The 17,083-nt window shown below is 44.6% G+C and overlaps 1 protein-coding gene across 1 annotated transcript in view; it reads right to left on the bottom strand.

Moving 5' to 3' along the window:
• SHC4 (SHC (Src homology 2 domain containing) family, member 4) overlaps window positions 1–16,863 on the bottom strand; it is a 134,046-nt gene extending 117,183 nt beyond the window's left edge. The window contains exon 1 of the mRNA XM_010839528.1: window positions 16,137–16,863. Within this exon, the coding sequence (XP_010837830.1) occupies window positions 16,137–16,721 (585 nt within the window). The 5' untranslated portion in view covers window positions 16,722–16,863. The remainder of the gene's footprint in view (window positions 1–16,136) is intronic.
• Window positions 16,864–17,083: the final 220 nt, after the last annotated feature.

Genomic DNA, 17,083 nt, shown 5'->3' with positions numbered 1-17,083 from the left:
CCCATGTCTTTTACTGGCATGTCCTCCCATCTCACCCTAAGTCTTTACCTTAACATTTTAGAGGTAAAAGGCTGGCTTGAAATCTGCCCTCCCTCTCTGCCCCTTCATCAAATGTTTCTTCCACAATGTCTCTGCCAGCGTTTCTTTACTTCATTCCCTCTACCAAGACCCTCATATAGACACTTCTCACCTTGATTAGCTCTGCAATAACCTTTGAAAGGGCTTCCCCACCTGCAGTCACTCCCTTCTCTAGCACAAATGAATCCTCATGCCTCCTTAAACATCTAAACTCCTTAGCCTGATATTTAAGGCCTGCTGTATATAATCTGGCTCAAATTTTACTACCCACTGATTTTTTTTTTTCCAAAGCAGTCTCTACTCTGCTGCTGCTGCTAAGTCGCTTCAGTCATGTCCGACTCTGTGCGACCCCATAGATGGCAGCCCACCAGGCTTCCCCGTCCCTAGGATTCTCCAGACAAGAACACTGGAGTGGGTTGCCATTTCCTTCTCCAATGCATGAAAGTGAAAAGTGAAAGTGAAGTCGCTTAGTTGTGTCCGACTCTGAGCGACCCCATAGACTGCAGCCTACCAGGCTCTTCCATCCATGGAATTTTCCAGGTCTCTAGCCAAACTGAAATCAGCGCTCTCCCTTGTACATAACCTATATTTCCTCATCTATGTCCCCTCCATCTGGAATATCCTTTTTAAAAAATAATCCCCATGGTTAGATTTCTATCCAACCTTAGGGGACCATCTTAAATGCCATCTCCCCTGGGAGCCTTCTCTGACTACCCAAATAGAAGTTGTCTGCTTCTAAGAGTCCAGTACCCTGAAGTATCTATTTTCTATAGGTATATATCTTATATTATGATGATTCATCTCCTAATTTCAATTGAAAGCTACCGTTGTAGAGTTTCACAAAGCGTGTTTCATGAAATAGTTCCATAAGAAGCTGATCATTAAGTTTGAAAATGCTGCAGTGGGGGTGGAGAAAAACGGAGGCACACAAGAAACATCCTAAAGGTGGAACTGACTGGACTTGATAACTGAAGGCTGGGTGGAGTATGACAGAGTGTGTGGTTCTGACTTGGAAAGTGGGAGATGCTACTTCCTGAGAAGGCAAGGGGAGAGAATGGAGGTTTGGAGCATCAAACTCTATGCTTGGTTTGCAGCAGTTGAATGTGAATATCTTAGTGGAGATGGGGAATAAGAAGATAAAAGGCCAAACCATGGCTCTTTCTCAGTTCTCATCTTCCTTGAATCTTCTATGGGTTTGATACTCCTTTATCCAACCTCTCTCTCCTTGAAACTCCCTCCCCTCTCTTCCCTAGAGTACCCTGTCATCTCTCTATCCTGCTCATCAAGGCCTGTTCTTCCTCCCCCTCCACAGAGGACTTCAATGTGGCATGCATCTCTCTGTTCTACACTTCCCTTTTGGTAGCCTCGTCTGTTCCCTGGGCTTTGATGCCAACAACAGACCCTCTCCTCAGACCTAACTATCCCATTTTCTTCTGGAGATTTCCACCTGGATGCTTTGAGTTCATCTTGAAGGCAGCACATGCTTAAAGGAATTCACCCCTGATGCCCAGACCTTTCCTTCCTAATCCTGTCCTCATTGAGTGGGTCTCACATCTTTCCTTGTCTCTATTGCCACTGCCTTTCTTCCCAACCCACTTCTCACCTGGGCTCCTGTTCTCCAGCCTCCCTTCCTCTGGGTCCTCTTTGAACACTGCAGCCCATGTAATCTTTCTAAAACACACCTCCAAGTTTGCGATTCCCCTATTCAAAAATTATTCAACAATTTTCTGTTGGAAAACCCAACTTCTCAGATACTATACAACTTTGTTTTAGCACCAGCCCATGCTCTGATCTCCAGCACATACCTAACACATCATCCAACCAAGTCCAACTGTACTCTCTGTCAAAATATATCCTCCACTTTCCCACCTCCATGCCTCACCCTGTCATGCTTTTTGCCTAGAATGTTCTTCCTCCATCTCTGCCTATGGAAACTCCATTTTCAAGACTCAGAAACCCTGTTTTCCACAATCGTCTCAAATGGAAGGAGTCCCCTCTCCTCCCTGAATTCCCACACGGTTTGCTTGTGTCACTTTGGTGTCATCTATTAGGCACTGCCATATATTACAGGAATTTGTGTGGATGCCTTTGTTCTCCTCTCCCTTCTGTAACCGCCTCATGCAAGATTACATCTTATTCCCAGAAGGTAGTGAAAAGAGCCCTGGCCTGGGAGTAGGGAAACCTGAATTATAGTCCCTGCTCAGCAGCTCATGAGCTCTGTGACCTTGGATCACTTAACTCACTATGAAACAGTACTTTGTAGTCAATGTATCAGTCTGAGCCCTGTGTCCAGGGTTAAAGGAGTCATGCTGAGAAGAGAGGACATGGAGGGATAATGCCTTTCAAGGTCCCAGAGTTGGCACTATGTAAAAAAAAAAAAAAAAGGTTTGAATTATACATTTCACCATTCCCCAAAGAATGATTCACATAAATTATTCTCTTATGACATTGAGGGGAAAAATCTAATTTCTGGGGTTATACTTATAGGGCACATGCTTTCTGCTCAAGCTGCTTGCTTTCCAGCAGTTCTTTCCCTCTAACAAAAGGAAGTTTCCAACCCAAGACAGGCTCTGTTCTTAAAATCTACGTAAGTTATCTTTAAATTCTGAAGGCATTTCCCTATAGAAGTGAAGGTAGAAAACCTTGGTAGGATACCAAGTCAGTCTACAAATGCCACTGAGCCCAGAAAGCACCTGAGTAACGATCAACTCCTTTGCCAGTGTGGACATATCTGATGTACAACTGAGTCATAACAACACAGGGTCCTTACTCTCATTCCCACCATCTGAGATCCTGATATGGAAGCCACAGCAGTATTGTTTGGGTGGAGGTGAAAGTAAACTATAATTTTAGAGAATCTGTGGATTTAAGAGAGACTAAAAGAGGGACTTTCATGGTGGTCCAGTGGTTAAGACTATGTGCTCCCAATGAAGGGGGGCCTGGATTCTATCCCTGATAAGGGAACTAGATTCCTACATGTTGCAATGAAGATCAAAGACCATGCATACTGCAATTAAGGCCCAGCACAGCCACATAAATAAATAGAAAATTTTTTTACAAAGAGAGAGAGGATAAAGGAGAAGGCCTGAGAAAGTTAGAAGTTCCTTGGGTTAGATTTTTAGGAGTCAAATGCTGAATCAGATGTTGATTCTTTTCTTATTCACAATTACCTCCAAATGCACAGCCCAGGTTTATGCACTTCATCCCTGTGACTCAGGATTTCTTAGCCTCAGTATTATTGACACATTGGGCCTGAATATTCTGTACTGTGGGGGCTGTCCTGAGCATTGTAGGGTGTTTAGCCACATCCCTGGCCTCTAGTCTCTGAAGGCCAGTACTTGCCCTCCCCTTCCCCTGTTATGACAACCAAACATGTCTCCAGGCATTGCCAGACGTCCCCTTAGTAGCAAAATCATCCCTGACTGAGAACCACTGCACCAGCTGGACTCAGCAGAGGTTCCCAAATTTTCTGTGCATCAGAATATCATAGTGGGTGTGTGTGTGTGTTGGTGTTCTGTGCCTCAGTCGTGTCCGACTCTTTTTGACCTCACGAACCATAGCCCACCAGGCTTCTCTGTCCATTAGACTTCCCAGGCAGGAATACAAGAGTGGGTTGCCATTTCCTTCTCCAATCATAGAGGGGTGGGGGGGTTGTTTAAAATGCAGATTTCTAGGGCCCAGCCTTAGAGATTCTGAAGCAGCAAATTCAGGATGGCCAGAGGGGCAGGAGATGGGGGGAGCAGGGGTTGGGGGTAAGGTCAAAGTTTTCACTTTTAACTAGTATTTTTAACTGATATAGTTGATGCTTGGCAAACTCTGAGAAATACTACAATGAAGATTCGATGAAGTAATAAATATTTTTCCAAAGGCAAGTGCTTTTCCCTCTGCTGTACTGAGGGAAGAGGAATGCTGACTAGTAAAGAAATAGTAGGCAACTTCAGAGAAGAGGCCAAGCCTGCCCTGGTGAGCACCATAGGGAAAGGCTTAGGGAAGAAAGTTCTACAGGGTGGCACTGCTGGACGGGAAAGGATGCCAAAGGGAATGGCAAAAACGCCAAAATCGAAGCTAGTCTCTCTTTCTTTTTTTTTTGCCCAAAGACACTCCTAGAACTTTGAAAGTTCATTCTTCTCCCCCGACCTGAGACTTACCATGTGACAAGCTCTGTGCTAATCTTTATACATAAATTTTTTTTCACTTAATTCTCTCCTCAGCCATATGAGAGAGCTTTATCAACCTTTTGACATTATTTCTCTGGGAAAATTCATCACCACAAAGAACTGATAACACAAACCAACTTTGCCTGACACATTTTCACAAAATAGGAATGGCCTGCACTAGTCCTGGAGCCCCACTACTCCTGAAAACTCTGCAACTCTGTGAGGATGGGAAGAGACCCTCTGAGTGGAGAAGGCCGCATCCCGGTTTCCTGGGTCTCACCCATTCCCAATACTCCGTCTCACTGCATAAAAGAAAGAAGCCCCACTATGGTCCCCAGGAAGAGGACATTCTCAGCTTCTCTCCCAGGTATTCCAAAGTGGAAAAAAAAGACAATGTCACAGGTAGTTATGCAACCTTAGCCACCTTGCGGGGGACCTGGACAGACAGGTGATGGAAGTGAGTGCAACTGAGTGGGACTGTGGCTCAGTGCCCACCTCTGGTCATCTGTTAACATGTGGGATGGCTAGCCTAGTGCTGTCAGCTCTTCTAAGAAGCCAGAAAAATCCAGAGTTTTATATGAACGTTCTTGGTTTTTAAAATCTTGGTACTGATCAAAAGAAAATTTTTTTTCTAATTTGACCAGACAAAATATGTAACTAAACTGTTGATTTATGACCACTGTGTTCCAGATTCTTTTCTGGGTAGGCACTGCCTGTACTCTGCATTCTTTTCCCTCCCTCCCTCCCTCTCTCAATCCCATGAACCTCCCACATGTCACATGATTGCCAATCCCTCCCAAGAACTGCCTTTGGCCTTGTTTGCCTTCAGAATCCTTGGCTGCCAGTGTCTGCCCTGCCAAATGGGAACAGCTCCTTCAACTTCACTCCATCTTTCCCCAGTCTTAAATGTCTGCCCTCTTCTTCCTGCCCTTGACCTTGGTCCTTCCTCAATCGTCACCTCTTTGGTTCTGGCTGCTTCTGGAATTCCCATGAACTTGCTTCAACCATCAGTCATCCCTTTTCTTCAGGAGCATAAATGGGAAGGCAATGGGTGGTTGAAACTGGTGGGCCTCTAAGCATCACAGATCCCAATTTGCATCTTGGCCAGGCTCTAGGGAAACACAAGGTCTCTGGAGGGGCAGCTAGAAAGGCTGGATTCTCAGAAGGGGCTCCCAGAGAGGATAAACATCCTAATGGGCAAAAGAAGGTCAAATGCTGGGGTGTTCTTGCCTTTAGGGAACCATCCACAAACAATGAACTGAAGGTCAGAGGCCTCTCTCCTATTTAGGGGCACCAATTAATCCCCTCAATTCATTATGTGATCCTGAGACTGGGGGACAAACAATGACCAAAATGGAAAATATTGTCAAACAAATAAGAGAGGGCTTAGTGCTGGATTTCATGATTTTAAATATTTACAGTTTAAATATATATATATATATATATACACACACACACACACACACACATATTTTGGAGAAGGCAATGGCACCCCACTCCAGTACTCTTGCCTGGAAAATCCCATGGACAGAGGAGCCTGGTAGGCTGCAGTCCATGGGGTCGCTCAGAGTCGGACACGACTGAGGGACTTCACTTTCACTTTTCACTTTCATGCATTGGAGAAGGAAATGGCAACCCACTCCAGTGTTCTTGCCTGGAGAATCCCAGGGACAGGGGAGCTGTGGGCTGCCGTCTCAGGGGTCACACAGAGTCGGACATGACTGAAGCGACTTAGCAACAGCAACAACACATATTTTAATGACATCTCTTGTACATCTGCAGCCATGAAATTAAAAGACGCTTGCTCCTTGGAAGGGAAGTTATGACCAACCTAGACAGCATATTAAAAAGCAGAGACATTATTTTGCCAACAATGGTCCATCTAGTCAAAGCTATGGTTTTTCCAGTAGTCATGTATGGATGTGAGAGTTGGACTATAAAGAAAGCTGAGCTCCAAAGAATTGATGCTTTTGAACTGTGCTGTTGGAGAAGACTCTTGAGAGTCCCCTGGACTGCAAGAAGATCCAACTAGTCCATCCTAAAGGAGATCAGTCCTGAATATTCATTGGAAGGGCTGTTGCTGAAGCTGAAACTCCAATATTTTGGCGACCTGGTGCAAAGAACTGACTCATTGGAAAAGACCCTGATGCTAGGAAAAATGGAAGGCGGGAGGAGAAGGGGATGACAGAGGATGAGATGGTTGGATGGCATCACTAACTCGATGGACATGAGTTTGAGTAAGCTCCGGGAGTTGTTGATGGACAGGGAAGCCTGGCGTGCTGCAGTCCATGGGGTCACAAAGAGTCGGACACGACTGAGTGACTGAACTGAACCTGTACATCTGAGTTTATGGTTGCAAATTTATACTTCCTTATCATCATTGCTATGCTATCAATACATTCTCATATGATGCCCCCCAACAAATGTTTTCAAAAGTCCAGCTCTTTGAGGCCTCTTGACTTTCCCAAATATCCTTTCAGAAAACTCTGTTTCAGGTGCAACCTTTTCAGTAGTGGCTACTTGTGCACAACACTGAGGCCTACATCTTTTGATCACCATGATTTTGATACTCCATTGCAAATCTGACCAGACCACCCTGAGATCCAAAGCTTATAACTTTTAGGAGAGGGGAAGAGACCCCAGCTACCTCATAACCCTGCTCTAAAAAAGACACTGTGACATGGCCTTGCCCCCTGAGCCCTGTGTATCTTCTAGATCACTCTCCTTATGGTGGGACTGTCACACTGGGAAATAGGGAGGCTTCCATCCAACCCATGTGATGACACAGTGTGGTACTAGCTTTAAAGTAGCATGAAAATGGAAGTGAGAGGAAAAGCCACTTATGCGAAATGACCCCAAGGGGTTTTAGATGAATGAAATAAGGTCAGTCCATGCGTGTTGTACGAGTCCTGGCCCAACATGGACACGTTGCCACCCACCAGGACCTCCATAAACAAAAGGGTAAAACTGGCAAAGCCAATGCATTTTGGGCTCCTTTCCACTCTTCCTTGATCTCCTTCTCCTTCTCATGGTTTTTTAAAGGCTGTTTTCCTATCAGAAAAACATTTTTATTCTGGTCTTTAAAAAAGACATGTATTCAATATTTCAATCATGTAGATATGTTTGGCATAGTGCATTTAGTTTGGGGAGTGAGGGAAGGTAGGCAAGATAGGGGCAGAAAATAGAATGTTGGACATATACACTACTATATATAAAATAGATAACCAACAAGGACCTACTGTATACACAGAGACTACACTCATTATTTTATAATAAACTATAAGAGAAAATAATTTGAAAAATAATATATATATAGATAGATCACTGTGTTGTACACCTCAAGTTAACATTGTAAATCAACTGTACTTCAATTTTTTATTAAAAAAAAAAGTGTTGTAGACAGAACTGTGCTTCCCTAGTGGCTCAGATGGTAAAGAATCCACCTGCAATGCAGGAGACCTGGGTTCGATCCCTGGGTTGGGAAGACCCCCTGGAGGAGGGCATGGCAACCCACTCCAGTAACCTTGCCAGGAAAATCCCCATGGACAGAGGAGTCTGGTGGGCTGCAGTCCATGGGGTCGCAAAGAGTTGAACATAACTGAATGACTAAGCAGAGCACAGACAGAACTGGCAGTTCTTGTCTGGGTTCTACCACTAAGTTGCTATGTGACTTGGGGCAAGTCATTTCACATCTCTGAGCCTCTTTCCTCAACTGCAAAATGAAGGTTTTGGACATGGTGATCTCTGAAACACTATCTTCCAACTGACGCTCTAGTGGTCAGGGGTGAGCAAGGACTGGTCAGATCAAGGGATATGTACAGTTTTAAAAAGAACAGGAACAGTGGGTCAACTATGCCAGGATTTTCCTAAGTTCTTGCAGAATACACTTCTACATCTACTTCAAGAAAGAAATAGTAAGAAAATATAATACCCTCATTGCCAAAGAGTCAGTTTTAGCTGGAATTATTTCCTCGCACCTGTATGATGTCTCTTTTATCCACCAATAATTCCGGAAAAAAAAAAAAAAAGGGAAAACAGCAGAGGCAGAAAGCCCTGCCATTAGCCGTGCACACACCACTAATCCACAAAACCAAAGTCCCATAATTTTGCATAAACCGTGGGACAGTCTCTTCAAGGGTTCGCCAGGGTCAGAAATCTTCCACTTTCAAGGTTAGAGTTATTAGACTGCTGTTGTGTGTGGCAAGGCCTTTTTCTTTTATCACATTTGCCCAGAGAAAACAGAGAAGGGTTAATTCCTGGTACTCCTATAGACCTTGGATTGGATGCCAAGCCCCAGCATGGCCCTGCTGGCTAGACCAAGTAAGCAAAGCCATGGTCCCAGAGTACTGACCACCATCATTCACACTGGCCTGCCTCCTGGACCTGCCCACCATCTACTCCTCCCTGGAATCCCATACTTGGATACTGTTCCACCTGACTCCTCTCTCACCATCTCTCTAAAATGTTGACCACCTGTATCCATGCTAATGCAAGGTTTCTGCTTTACTGGTGAAGCCAGCTCAGGGTTAGCAAGAAGGTGCTAAGGGCATTCTGTCTCCTCGCTATTGAGACAAAGGTGTGAAAAGTTACTTCCTTCAGAAAAGAGATCCTAATAGGAGATTTCAGACAATGGGAAAGGGGACATGGGGTCTTAGGATCACAGATAGCATTCTGTACACTTTTGTTTCAAATATAAGAAAATAAAGAAGTGAAATGACTCATCCCAGGTCACACAGCTGGCTAGTGTCAGAGCCATTACTTTAACCTAGACCTCACGATTCCTAGACCAGTGCTCTCCTACAGAAAAGACAGTTGGGGCAGACGGAACATCACAGTACCGTGGACCACATCCAGTGTAGACAGACAATAGGCAATACTAGTCTACAGCCTCAGTATTAAGATACAACATTAGAAAAGGGAAGATGGATGGTGAGAACATACCATGAGATTTACAAAGGAAGTAAAAAGATCGTATTTGCACCCAAAACTGATGAGCCCAATAGGCAAGAAAGTTTCTGTGGGCAAACACACTGCAATAAATGTTTTGGGGAACTGTTATGGGTTGAATTGCATAGCTCAAAAAGGTAAGTTGAAGTCTTAACCCCTAAAACCTATGAATGTGGCCTAACTTGAAAGTTGAGTCTTCACAGATACAATGAAGTTAAAATGAAGTCATAATGGATTAGTGAGAGCCTTAATCCAATGACTGGTGTCCTTGGACACACAGGAGAGAAAGACATGTGAAGATGGAGGGAGAGACAAGAGAGATGCCTCTACAAGCCAAGTAATGCCAAGGACTGCTAGCAGCCACCAGAAACCAGAAGAGGCATCGAAGGATTCTCTCCTAGAGCCTTCGAGGGATCGTGGCCCTGCAGATAGCTTGATTTCAGACTTCTAGCCTTCAGAACCGAGAGAGAATGAATGTCTGTGGTTGTAAGCCATTTGGTTTGTGACACTTGTTACAACAGCACTAGGATACTAATACAGTCTGTGGAAATGGCTACGCTGGGTGCAGCTGAAGTGAGGAGACTGAAATCATGCAAATGAACGCAAGCAGGCAAGTTCCATGGGTTGGTCCTCTAAAAAGTTCTCCTGCCCAGTATGGTCCTTCCTCTGTGCTACTCCATTTACGAACCTGCAGGACTGCCTGACTTGCTTGGAGGTAAGGGGAGAGGGTGGGAAGAAGAGCACTGGAGTGAGATCAGCCTGGATTTGGATCTTCAGTCCGCTATTTACTTACATTGCAAAGTGGAGGGTAGACAATACACTCTTTGAGTCTCGATGTCCTCACCGGGAGAAAACAGCCTTTCTCCATGTTTTATTGTAAGAACTACTGTGCTAACCTGTGGCAGTTCCATCTGGGTTAGTTTCTTTGCCTCTGATTTATTTAGTCTCTGAACTAAGTTGTAGGCAATCTGAGAACTGGGTATGGGAAAGGAAAGTAATATTTAAATACCTCCCACATGGAGAAATGAGCTTTAGTGCCTGTAAATGCTGGTGTTGGGACGGCTGTACATTATATATGAAAGTTGCTGAGAGAGTAAATCCTAAGTCTTCTCATCACAAAGAAATAGTTTTTCTTTTTCTTTTCTTTTGTATCCATTAACATATGAGATGATGAATGTTCAGTGAACTTACTGTGGTAATCATTTCATGATGTATAAAAGTCAAATCCAGTATGCTATTCACCTTAACCTTATACAGTACTGTATAAGGTTATATCTCAATAAGACTGGAAGGAGAAAAATGCTGGTGATGGGGACCTTCAAGGTCATTGAGATCAATTCTCTCATTCTACGCATGAGAGCACTGGTCATGTTACATATCTTCCATGCTCACCATACACAGACCATTTTGGGTACCTGGGAGACCTCCACATGAATGTTTGTTGCTAGACAAAGCGAATCGGAAATATCTCATGAGAAACTGAAATGTAATATTATGGTGGGAACAAACGTCAGCATGTGGCCACATTTAACAGACCTCACCCACCTCACTACTTTGCTCAGACCCAGTCTGGCTGTTCATTTCTAATTTGGTATCTCTCAAAGAATGGTTTTGGAGAAGGCACCCCACTCCAGTACTCCTGCCTGGAAAATCCCGTGGATGGAGGAGCCTGGTAGGCTGCAGTCCATGGGGTTGCTAGGAGTCAGACACGACTGAGCGACTTCACTTTCACTTTTCACTTTCATGCATTGGAGAAGGAAATGGCAACCCACTCCCGTGTTCTTGCCTGGAGAATCCCAGGGACAGGGAAGCCTGGTGGGCTGCCGTCTATGGGGTCGCACAGAGTCTGACACAACTGAAGCGACTTAGCAGCAGCAGCAAAGAATGGTTTGCTAGACCACTTTTCTTGAGAAACCTTCAGGCAGTTTAAGGTCTGAGCTTGAATGAAAGTTACTCAAAAATAGTTTCTTGGGATTCATAAAGTATTCTCAGCTGTATAACTGATTTTATATCATAAGACAGAAAAAAAGAGTTATTTTTAAAAGAATATCTAACCTAAAGTCAACTCTAACTTAGAGTAGATGGCAAATTAAGTACTTATTGTGAAGATAAAAGACACAAGACAACAAAATTAAAAGGAGCTCCAACTATGCCATTTTTATACAAAAAAGAATACAATATCCTCCATCTCCATCCAACTAACTGCCTTTCTTACTTCCCCTGCTTTAATGTTCCCTGGCACTTACTACACATGACATATTATATTTACTTATACATACATCACTGACTCGATGGACGTGAGTCTGAGTAAACTCCAGGAGTTGGTGATGGACAGGGAGGCCTGGCATGCTGCGATTCATGGGGTCGCAAAGAGTCGGACATGACTGAGTGACTGAACTGAACTGATACATACATATTTACTGGTTTATTCATCATGACTCAGCTTCCCTCACTGGAATGTAAGTTCCATGAGGGTTCAGATCTGGTCTCTTAATTCACTGATGTGTCCCTAAGGCCTGGAATAGTTCCTGTCACACATTTGGTCTACAGTACATATTTTCTCAATAGATAAGAGAATGAATAAAACAGATTTGGGCAAGGACAGGAGCACTCACATGATGTGGATAAGAAAGTAGAATATGTGGCTGTCTTTTGACTAAAAGAGCTGCCCCTATGTCCACTAGCCACCAAGAATCTCTCTTATTATTGCACAGCTCTTAGAATGGCTATTATCAAAAAGGAAACAAACAGTGTTGGTGAGGATGTAGAGGAAAGCGAATTCTCATACAATGTTGGTGAGAATGTAAATTGGTACAGTCACAATGGAAAACAGTAAGGAGGTTCCTCAAAAATGTAAAAACAGAACTACTAAAAACAGAACTACTATACGATCCAACGGAGAAGGCAATGGCACCCTACTCCAGTACTCCTGCCTGGAAAATCCTGTGGATGGAGGAGCCTGGTAGGCTGCAGTTCATGGGGTCGCTGAGGGTCGGGCACGACTTGAGCGACTTCACTTTGACTTTTCACTTTCATGCATTGGAGAAGGAAATGGCAACCCACTCCAGTGCTCTTGCCTGGAGAATCCCAGGGACAGGGGAGCCTGGTGGGCTGCCATCTATGGGGTCATACAGAGTCAGACACGACTGCAGTGACTTAGCAGCAGCAGCATACGATCCAATAATGCCACTTCTGGGTATTTATCCAAAGAATTCAAAACACTAACTCAAAAAGATATATGCACTGCTATGCTCATCACAGCACTATTTACATTAGCCAAGGTATAGAAACAAACTAAGTGCCCATCAATGGATGAGCAGATAAAGAAGATGTGAAAAAATATATATATATAAATATATATACATGGCTTCCCAGGTAGTGCTAGTGGTAAAGAACCTTCCTGCCAACGCAGGAGACAGATGGAAGTTCATTCCCTGGGTCAGGAAGATCCCCTGGAGGAGGGCACAGTAACCCACTCTAGTATTCTTGCCCAGAGAATCCCCACGGACAGGGGAGCCTGGTGGGCTACAGTCCATAGGGTCACAAAGAGTCAGATATGACTGAAGCAACTTAGCATGCATGTATATATATGTATACACAATGGAATATTAGCCATGAAAAAGAATTGCAACAATATGGATGGACCTTAAGAGTATTATGCTAAGTGAAATAAGTCAGACAGAGAAGGCAAATACCATGTAATTTCATTCATATGTGGAACATAAAAACCAAAATAAATAAAGCAAAACAACATGTAGATACAGAGGATATAGTAGAGGTTATCAGAGGGGAAGCGGCAGAGGTGAAACAGCTTTGTAAAGGGGTCAACTCTATGGTGAAAGATGGAAACTAAACTTTTGGTGGTGAGCACATTGTAGTGTATACAGAAGTAGAAATGTAATGTTGTACACATGAAACTTATAAACAAGTGTTATCATCATAAAATAAATTCTTCAAAAAAGAGTATCTCTCTCACGTCTCTACTCTGATTCCATATCATCAGGAAGCCTCTGATTTAACTCTTCCTATGCACATTTTTCTACAGATGAGATCACAATTTTGGTTTCCTTGGCACAATAATTTTCACTATAAATTAACAGGTTGGCATTTCATCTTTTAAAATGAGTGCACATCACATCTAAAAGAATTCTGAGCAGAATCTGGAACAGGATGAAAACCTGTGGTGAAAGGAGCAAAGACTGGCGCACACAGGGCAACTGGATTTTGCCGCTAACTCTTCTTTTGGCTCACCTGTGTGGCCGTAAAAAAGAAATCACTTCTCCAGTCCTCAGTTTCTTCATAGAGGCATTGAGCTTGATAAATTTTGAGTTCCTTCCATCTTTCAAAACTAGGGTTTTATAAAAATTAATAAATTAGGGTTTTCCATGTATTTCTGACTTCCTAAAAGAGGTGTTCACTGGTGTTTCATGTCACTGTCTGTTGGCAACATAGTGTGACTCACATAGATCATGAGGTCAGCACTTTTCCTAGGATCTGTCATTATCACCAGGAAAAAGACAGATGGCATCCTCATTAAAAATCTAAAATGCCAGTGGAGACACTCCCTAGGGAAATGGAGATCACACAGCAACTCTTTCACATTAGAAATTGTATATGCGTATGGGTGTGGAGAGGTGGAAGGAAGTACAAGAGGGAAGGAAAGGCAAAGCAGAAGACAGAGGATGTCCAGGTGGTGTGGAAGGCAGGTGCCGAGCATGGGGTAGGAGAATCACATTCTCCCATTAGAGCTTGGAGGACACTTGACCAATAACAAGTACCCACAAACTTTTAGTAGATACGTGAAACTATTTCCATGATGAGCTGTGTCACTGTGAGGGAGGGTAAGGGCTGAGTGTCCTATAAATTTATCTTCCTTGGAGGTTTTTGTTACCAATTCACCAAGGCCGCCCCTAGCCTGCTTTCCCTATAACCCTTTCAGCATTCATTATTTAACGTTCTTTGAGATCTTAATTGTCTGTGTGTGATACAGTTATTGGGCTATCTCTCAAATGTCTACTTTCAGATCAGACTTCTCATGAGAGTGCTAGTCTTACACAACTGCTACCTACAAATTAGAACCAGTTAAATATCATTACTTTAAACATAATGTGACCCTGTTCCCAACTCACTCTATCACTAACATTGCTAATCCCATTGGAAGGCTTACATCTGAAGTTATCTTTCATTCCTCACAACTCTATCAATAATTATCCACAGCCACTATAAATAGCAATAAACACACTCAGCAGTCTACTCACTGCTCAATAAATGTTCACCCGTCTATTATTTGTATGATGATCTGAAAAGATCTGCTCTGTCATCCAAGACTGTTGAGGTTCTTTTCACAGAGACTCATATTCATCTGTTTTCTCTCATCTTCACATTAATCCATGTTACCACTCCTGGTGCCTAAACTAGAGTATCCTTCTTATGGACCTCCCAATTGCTAATTTTTCCCTGCTTCACAAATAAATTCACAGATTGGTCTTTTTGAAACCACCTTCATCAGGTTGTAGTTGATTTTTAAACCTATGAGGGTTCCTGTTTACCAGTCAGAGTGTTAAAAACTCCCTATTAGGCATTAAGAGCTTTGGTCAGCTGCTCCCTCCCCCACAAGCTACCCGAGATTTGTCTGTAATTTGCCTTATTTTACTCATATTCGTTTGAGCATCAACTATGTGCCAGCCACGCTCCCTACCACCAGCTACCCTCCAGCATTCCCTCTTTTTTCAGTTAAGCCCAGCATGATGCTCCCCTGCAGTAACCACAGTAATATCTGCCTTTGGACTTTGCTCCAATTCTTGCCCTGCCAGGAATCTCCCGCTTTCTGCCAATAAAGATCTGATAGCTCTTCCAAGATGCACATTCCCCTGAGGGTTCCCCTATGAATGAATCCCAGACCACAACAACCTTCCCCTTTTCCTGAATTCCTTCAGCATCTCACACCAGATATATGTTGCTAAATATTGTTCTATTATTTCACCTGTATTTGTTGGTTTCCCTGATTGAAACTGTGAGCTCTAGAAGAACAGAAGCCAAATCTTTTTTTACTCAGATATGGAATAGAAAAGGGCAGATGCAAGGCCAATAAGGACCTTGATTTTGCACATGGCTCATGGACAAGGCCCCATGGCCACAGCGTAGGCAATAAAGACAAAAAAAATGTGCACCAAAGACCTAAGGCTACCTCCTAACACAAGACTAGAGATTCAGCCATGTTTGGAGAAGTGTTTGTTAAATGCTGAATTAGATTTTTAAAAACAATTCAGGTCCCTGATACACTATGTATTCCTCCAGCACAAAAATCTCTACTGAAACACAATGGCCAGTATAATTTACTGAGTCTTAATCACTAATTAGATTTGAAATTCCTGACTCTTCTTGTACAGAATGCTCAGTCCAGCAGGGACATCTCAGCTTTCTCTATGAAACTACCCTGGCAACTACCTACACTAACATGTAGCACCAGTTCATGCTCTTGAACCAAAAGTCATGTGATTTCAATACAGGCCAGATATTTGTAGGGAAACCTATAAGACCACCTCCCCTTCTCCGCCCCCTCCAGCTACACAGTATCTTATGTGCTTGCATGCTAAGTCTGCTTCAGTCGTGTCTGACTCTTTGGGACCCTATGCATGGACTGTAGCCTGCCAGGCTCCTCTGTCCATAGGATTCTCTAGGCAAGAACACTAGAGTGGGTTTTCAAGCTCTTCTCTAGGCAAGAACACTAGAGTGGGTTTTCAAGCTCTACTCCAGGGGGTCTTCCCTACCCAGGGATCTGAACCCGTGTCGTTTAGGTCTCCTGAATTGGTAGGTGGGTTCTTTACCACTAGCGCCACCTGGGAAGCCCCCTGATGACTTATCCAAACCTGAAACTCGGCCGGATGATGCGCAGCCCCTTTCAGAAAGCAGAGAATATGCCCCTTGCAGGAGTGCAGAGAGGGAAATACTTACCCTCACATAGTAGTTCATGCCCAGCCCCAACAGGTGCTGCACAAAGTGTCTGTCCTGTCTGTTCCGGGGGGTTGGTTCCCCAGGGCCGGGAAGTGGGCAGGCGTCAGGAGTTAAAGAGGTCGCCCTGTGCCCCACGGGGTCCCGCTGAGGCGGAGGTGCTGGCACAGCCCTATTGAGACTGGTTTCAGGGGAAGCCGGGCTGCTGGGAGCCGGGTCCTGGCTTTCCTGGAGCTTGAGTCGAGGTACCTCTTTGGTACCCAAACAAAAGTTTTTCAGACTCAGCAAGGTGGCTGGGTTGGCCAGCTTTACGCTGGCCATGCGAGGGATCAAGGTGCACAATGGGGTGGGGCTCTCCTGGGAGGCCAAGGCAGCATCTTCAGCGGGCAGGTGAGGTGCCAGGGTAGGGTAAGGAGGCTGCGGCGAGCCCTTGCTCCCTGTCGAGACTCCCGGGCTGCCTTCGTCCAAGGACGTGATGGACTCATTCCGAAAGCGGCTGTACTTGGCCCTGTGCAGCATCCCGGGGTGCCCGAAGAGTCCTACATATAGCACGAGTCCTGCCAGGCTGTCCTGACCGCGTTCTCGCATAGCCTTGGCAGTGCTGAAACAGGATACTGTTGCATAAATCGCCTCGCCGTCTGCTAGATAAACGGAACGGGAAACAAATGCCTCAATGCCCCGTGCAACTTGCGGCAGCTACCTCTCCAACTCCGCTCTCGCGCTCGCCCGCCTCGGCTCCGGGTCCTCGAGGGTAACAGCCCAGGGGAAAACGCCTACCCAGCTGATTTCGGTCCAGTCCGTGGCCCAGCGGCAGCACCCGGTGTTCTCGCCGGGGATTCCTTGCTGGGAAAGCTTGGACCCAGCCTCGCGGCGGCGAGGATCGCTCACCTCCTACTCTTCGGCATGGACCCGGGCGGAGACCCAGCCAGCCGGTCCCGCCGCGTCGCTGG

This window comes from Bison bison, unplaced genomic scaffold (genome assembly GCF_000754665.1).
Source record: "Bison bison bison isolate TAMUID 2011002044 unplaced genomic scaffold, Bison_UMD1.0 scf7180017864118, whole genome shotgun sequence".
NCBI classification, from domain to species: domain Eukaryota; kingdom Metazoa; phylum Chordata; class Mammalia; order Artiodactyla; family Bovidae; genus Bison; species Bison bison.
Note: the sequence above shows the minus strand (reverse complement) of the source record. Positions and strands in the feature narration are given on the sequence as shown.